Below are 6,000 nucleotides of genomic sequence, written 5' to 3' on the forward strand. Positions count from 1 at the left end.
GACATGAGTTTGATACCAGAGACAACCCAGGCTGCCCGAGTGACCCCACTTATATAGGGCAAAATAGATCTGATGTGTAACTTCGGTTGGGGACCTTCCTGCTCTTCTCTCCAGAGGAGAAGGAGAGGAGCTCAGTGACATTAATTGAAGCCAACTTCAGACCTGGTTAGAGAAGCTACTTCAGAGGTTCACCTTCCCCATAGTAATGCCTTGGTGAGTGCTTTGCATGTGCAATGATCTCTTGCCGTGTTGTCCTTTTCTTCCTACCAGGCTGGTTTAAGTCACAGCGAAGGGGTGGCCGTTGGCTGAGATCTGTGATTCCCAAGCACCTTCTGCTTCTCTTCTGCCAGCAAAGGCTGTTTTAGAGGTTCCATCCTTGTCCCACTGCATGAGCTACCTCTTTAAAAACAGAAGTTAGCCAGGTGTCACCACCTCCTTGTCCCTTGTTGTAGCAAAGGCCAATTGCTACTGTACTTCAGACCATCCACCCGTGCTTGGGGATTATGACTGACCATTGCCTTCCTAAAGTCATGGCTAACCCAGGCCACCCTTTTAAACTCTTGATGGTAACCTGGCAGATCTTGCCTACTGTGAGTTAGGACTGTAGAGATGGTGATGAATGCTCTGCAAACTGTATTGTCTTCCGCTGACTTGGCTGGATCTGGAGGAGAAGGTCTGGTTGTGGTCCCCAGAGCCCATCGAAGTCCGCTCTGAAGCAATGTGCAGCAGTTGCCATGGTTATTGGTTAGGATGGGCCGTGCAAAGTGCACCAGCTCTTTACTTTTTAAACAGATTGTTTGAATGTCCAGATTCAAATTGTGTTACTGCTTTCTCTTAGGAAAGCAGAAGCATCATTATTTTATAAACTTCATGTCCTGCAAGGTTAGCATTTGCAGCCTTTCCCACCACCAGAATCTCCCATAACCTGGCAGACAACCCAGTATCTTGATGAAAATCAACAAGAATAACCTCAGTTATTTTGTCTGACACAGTGGCACCTCTCAGATTCCTCCCTATATCTTGAAGTGCTATGTCTCTTAAGTAAACAAAGAAATACAAATGCCCTAAATGTCTTTTGAAGAGCCTAGAGCACCTCTGCAAATAAAACTAAATCATACAAGCAGCCTTTAAAAATGTTCCTCTTGGTCTACACAGCAAAATCAAAGCAACTAATAAATCTGTTTGTGCTTTGATTTTGTTTTTCTTTTCTTTTAAGTGTCCTTATCTCCAGAATGCGCCACCACAATTTTAACAAACTTTCTGTGCACAAAGAGTCTTCTTCAAGCTGGAAGTGAGAACAAAGGACGTCAGTCCCAGGGATGACTTGTGGGCTCCTTGGAGACCTGGATACATCAGCAGATCATGGATGTCCTGTCCTGACCTGCGCTTTGGCCTCGTTCGACTCCCTTACGTTAATGGTGTGCGAACAGCACGAAAGGCCGGAAAACTCCCTGTTTCCCTACCCAGGGCTGTGCCTGAGCCCGGGCAGAAACGTCTTTTAGAAGTTTCACCAACACATTTGGTTTCAATAGCAGAGCATGTGTCAGTGATAAATAATACCCCAAAAATACTTCAAAGAAAAACTTAAAAGTGCGAGTTTCCCTTCCCCTGCCGTGTTTACTATTAGTTTTATGTCTTCGGTCTTCAGTCCTGCAATATTTTGCTTCCTTGTTTTTACTGCTGCTTAGTTAATAAAGTCGAGCTGGAGCAGGGGGAGGCTCAGCACAGCCAGAGGCGAGAAGGGTTGTGTGGGGGATGTTCTAGGAGAGGGATCCAGGGCCTGTTACAATAGGACAAGGGGTGATGTTTTTAAATTAAAGGAGGGAGATTCAGGCTGGACATGAGGAAGGATTTTTTTTACAATGAGGGTGGTGAGAGCCTGGCCCAGGTTGGCCAGAGAGGTGGTGGATGAACCATCCCTGGAGACATCCCAGGCCAGGCTGGACGGGGCTCTGAGCAACCTGAGCTGGTGAAGATGTCCCTGCTCATGGCAGGGGTGGCACTGGGTGAGCTTGGAAGGTTCCCTCCAACCCAAACCATTCTATGACTCTATGTTTCTATTACAGGGCAGCAGTTAAAATGTCAGATTATTTATTGCATGTTCAAGTCAAGGTTTGATGAAGCAAAGCCCCGCGCTCCACCATGCTGCTGGAAGCATTTCTTCCTGCTCCGTCAGGTCGAAGGCTTCCCTTGGGGGGTTTCACCAGAGCAGTGAGTATCTCCAAGACTGACGGACCCCTGTCTTTTCTCTCCCAGTTTGCCAAGGCTGTGAAGCACTTTGGAGAAGACACGGACAAAATGCAGCCCGATGAGTTCTTTGGCATTTTTGACCAGTTCCTTCAAGCTGTGACCGAGGCCAAGCAGGAGAACGAGAACATGAGGAGGAGGAAGGAGGAGGAGGAGCGCCGGGCGCGCATGGAGGCACAGGTGAGTGGGCAGCGGCAAGTCCGGCAGCAACCCTGAGACACCCAGGGATGGCAACCATGCCATGCTGTCCTTGGCCGTGGTGGCACAGGGAGCACTGAAGGCTGGGCAAGGAGCTTCTGCACACTTAGACCCACCTGCATTTCACTGTTTATTGCTTAATTAACTAATGATCTTGGGTTGGTGAGATCTTGTTAAAGCATGCAGCAGAGCTAGTGCAGCCTGTGAGCTGCTGTGATCCAACAGTCAATGGGCTGTGGACCTCATTCCCTGGGTTGTATCAATAACCCCAACCAGCTCCTGCGTGCTAAGCACCGGGATGGGAAACTGCTCTTCTTTCATGGATTTGAGGTTCACCACGTGCATGTTGGGCACCCCCAAAATTGCCTACATGAGAGTGAGATGTCTCCTTTCCTTTCCCCCGCCGTGGTGCGGCACGCAGCTGAAGGAGCAGCGGGAGCGGGAGCGCAAGGCGAGGAAGGCGAAGGAGAGCGGGGAGGAAGGCGGCGAGTTCGACGACCTCGTCTCGGCCCTGCGCTCGGGCGAAGTCTTCGACAAGGACCTCTCCAAGCTGAAGCGCAACCGCAAGCGCATCACCAACCAGCTGGCCGACAGCAGCCGCGAGAGGCCCGTCACCAAACTCAACTTCTGAAAAACGAACAACAACAAAAACTGGCGAAAAGAAAAAAATAAAAAAGAACACGTGTCGGTCTTTTTGAAGTGGCAAAGGTTTTGGTTTCTTTTAATTCCCGTTATACTGCCTTGCCATTCAAAGCGAAACAGTGGCACGCTCTTTCTCCCCACGGGCGAGTGTGTGTGTGTATATACTGTGTATATAGTCGGGTCGGGGGTGCGGATGGATGTGCAGCCCACCTTGACGGGTTCCAGCACCGCCTCCTCCCCTCCCATCGCCTCTGAAAAGTAGTTCTCCCCATGCACAAGCACAATTCCGCATCCGCGGAGCAACAGAGGACACAACCCCGAGATGCCAGCGGTCCCCGTGGTCCCCAAAGGCGATGGGAAGATGCTCCCCACCGCTCTCCTGCTGGGACCCCGCTGGGCCATTTGTGGGGGACGCCTTGCGCACAAGCCAAGTGGTTTAAAGAGGAAAAGAAAGAAACAAACTAAGTTGACTGAACTTAATCTGGTTTGGGGTTTTGGTTGGGTTTTTTTTTCCTCGTTGTCGTGATTATTCAAAGAACTCGCACGCCTGTGCTTTCGCGCTGGTTCCTGAGCTCGGCGCCGCGGGCGCTCCCGGCGATGCTCTGCCCTGGGAAACGCTTCTTTCTCCTCTAACCGCCACCTCGCTAAAGGAAAAGAATTACCCCAAAGTGCTTATCGCTCTAACGCCACACAGATGTATTTATACTTTTATAAGGTTTTTCTGGCCCAAGATGGTGGGAAAGGTCAGTTCTCAGAGGAGACGAAGAGCATAAACTTTTGTGTTGTAATTTTTATTCTTGTTTTCTGTTCAATGGGACAAACTGTATCCTCTGTAAAGGTGGGTCAGGACCGAGGGTCTCTGATGTACAAAGGGGCTGGTGCAAAACCTGCCGGCTTTCACCCACCTTCTTTTCCTTTTCCTTTATGAGACACACAGAAGCAGCAATGCCAAGAAGCTTTGTGTCTTAGCCAGGTCCTTTTTTGACTTGTCTGCTGTTCATTGTCATTGCAAATTTGTAAGCAGAACTACCTGTCAAACGTCAGTCCAAAAAAAAAGACAAAAAAAAATGATAAAAATAATTCAGAGCTCTCAGGGAGTAATAATTTAAAGGTTTAGAAAATTAAGAATTGGAGAATAAAAAATAACAACCATTAACATATTAACATTTCTATTCTTAAATTATGCTAAGTATATAGAGGACTGTTACTTTTTACTTTTATTTATTTGTGGTGTGTTTTTTAAGACAAACAAAACAAAACCTTTTTATACCACCAATACTTTTGTGATCCTTTTTTTTTTTTTTTGCTTGTTTGTTTGTTCTTTTTCCTGTGGAGAGATGAGTTTGTCCCTGTTGCACTAGATATTAACACTATTTGAAATAAGGTTGGTTTTTTTTTTCTTCTTTTGTCAGATAATCGGTATTACCGGTGGGGTATGGGGTGTCAGTTAACTATATGTACTGTATAGCAAAAGTGCTGTTTAAACTGATTTGTATAAAAAGAATATGGTTCTAAGCACCTGAAGGCCACGGGGTCTGCGTGCTGAGTAAAAGCTGTGAAAATCTCTCTAACCAGAGTTGTCAAGAGCTGTGGTTTTAGCATTTTGTTCTTTTCTTGCAACTTTTGACGCACTGTAGATTTAAAAAAAAAGGAAAAAAAAAAAAAGACAAAAAAAAAGACTGAGTAGCATTTAAAGCAGTAATAAATAAAGCAGATAAGCGCAAAAAAAAATGTCCAGCACCTCGTATCCAAGCAGCTGCAAAACCTGTAGATTATGTTCAAAGGTGGAGTTAAGCACTTTGCTTTACGAAGGAGGAGGAAGTAAAGACAAAAGGTAATGACAATACTATTCCTTAACTAAAGTGCCTCTATTTATATTTTTTATTTATGGCTGAAAAAAAATGGGGCTGATGATAACAATTAAGGGAATGGACTTTGGGGGGGGAATTTAAAATATTTTAAAAAAAGAGTAATAAAAAAAAAAGGCTAAAAAAAAAGTCTGGCTTCTGATGGTTTAAGGAATGGTTGGTCACACGTGTTTAATTCCAAAAGCGGTGGGAGTTGGAAAGGGCGATCGCCTCCCGGGGTCCCTGGGTGGGGGGCTCAGCCGCCAGCACCCACCCCAGCTCCTGCCTCCGCCACCCCAGTGCCACATCAGGACCTTTCCTGACTGATTTCCCCTCGCCCTTCCTAACCTGTTTGGTTGTTTAATTATTGTTGTTTTACAACAGCCTCGTTACGGGGCTGGGTTTGCCATTTCTTTATTTTATTTCCAAAAAAAGAAAAAATATTATATCTCTATAAATAAATACAAAGGCTGTGTGCAGGTAATTCCATGTGCCATTGTTGAAAACTACTTTTAGATTGGTGCTGGTGTAAGTAGCCACTCTTTTCTCTTGGGTGTGTATTTTAAAGATGATTTTTTTTTTTTTTAATAATGCCAAAAAGAAAAAAAATCCATAATAATTTGTAAATTGAAGTATATGTCTCGGACCTTATTAGCTTCGTAGTGACCAAGGTAGTCTGTTAGGTGCAAGGATGTTAGTAGTCTTAGCTAGCAGGAAATGCTGTGTAATGTTATGAGACTGTACATTTTCTAAGATGGCAATATGCAATAAAGAAAAAGATTTCGGTGAGTGTACATGGCAGAGTCACCAGTTATTCTTCAAACTAGCAGCGTTTTCCCAGGGTCACTGGTGGGGGGGAAAAAAAAAAAGAATAAAAGGATATTTGGGGTCTGAGCCAGCTGTTGCAGCTCGGGTGTGTTTGCAGTTCTTGCTGGCCTTGGGTGATCCCACACTTCACCGCTTTCCATGGTGCTGGGTTTTAGCTGATCGGGGGGTTTTTCCACCCTCCTGGCTCACAGCATCCTCGTGAGCTCTGGAACACCCTCCAGAGAGCGACACAATTAAT

General features: G+C 45.8%; 1 protein-coding gene across 2 annotated transcripts in view; it reads left to right on the forward strand.

Annotated features, from left to right (window-relative positions):
• Positions 1-5,728, forward strand: part of DAAM1 (dishevelled associated activator of morphogenesis 1) — a 96,960-nt gene extending 91,232 nt beyond the window's left edge. The window contains exons 25-26 of one of the 2 annotated variants that reach the window (XM_082059554.1): positions 2,257-2,427; positions 2,867-5,728. In XM_082059554.1, coding sequence (XP_081915680.1) covers positions 2,257-2,427; positions 2,867-3,076 — 381 coding nt within the window. In that variant the 3' untranslated portion in view covers positions 3,077-5,728. Of the gene's footprint in view, positions 1-2,256; positions 2,428-2,866 lie in introns of those variants that run through there. The other variant, XR_014184728.1, reaches the window with a different exon arrangement.
• The last annotated feature ends 272 nt before the right edge of the window (positions 5,729-6,000 follow it).

This window comes from Streptopelia decaocto, assembly GCF_964273445.1.
Source record: "Streptopelia decaocto genome assembly, chromosome: 7".
NCBI classification, from domain to species: Eukaryota; Metazoa; Chordata; class Aves; order Columbiformes; family Columbidae; genus Streptopelia; species Streptopelia decaocto.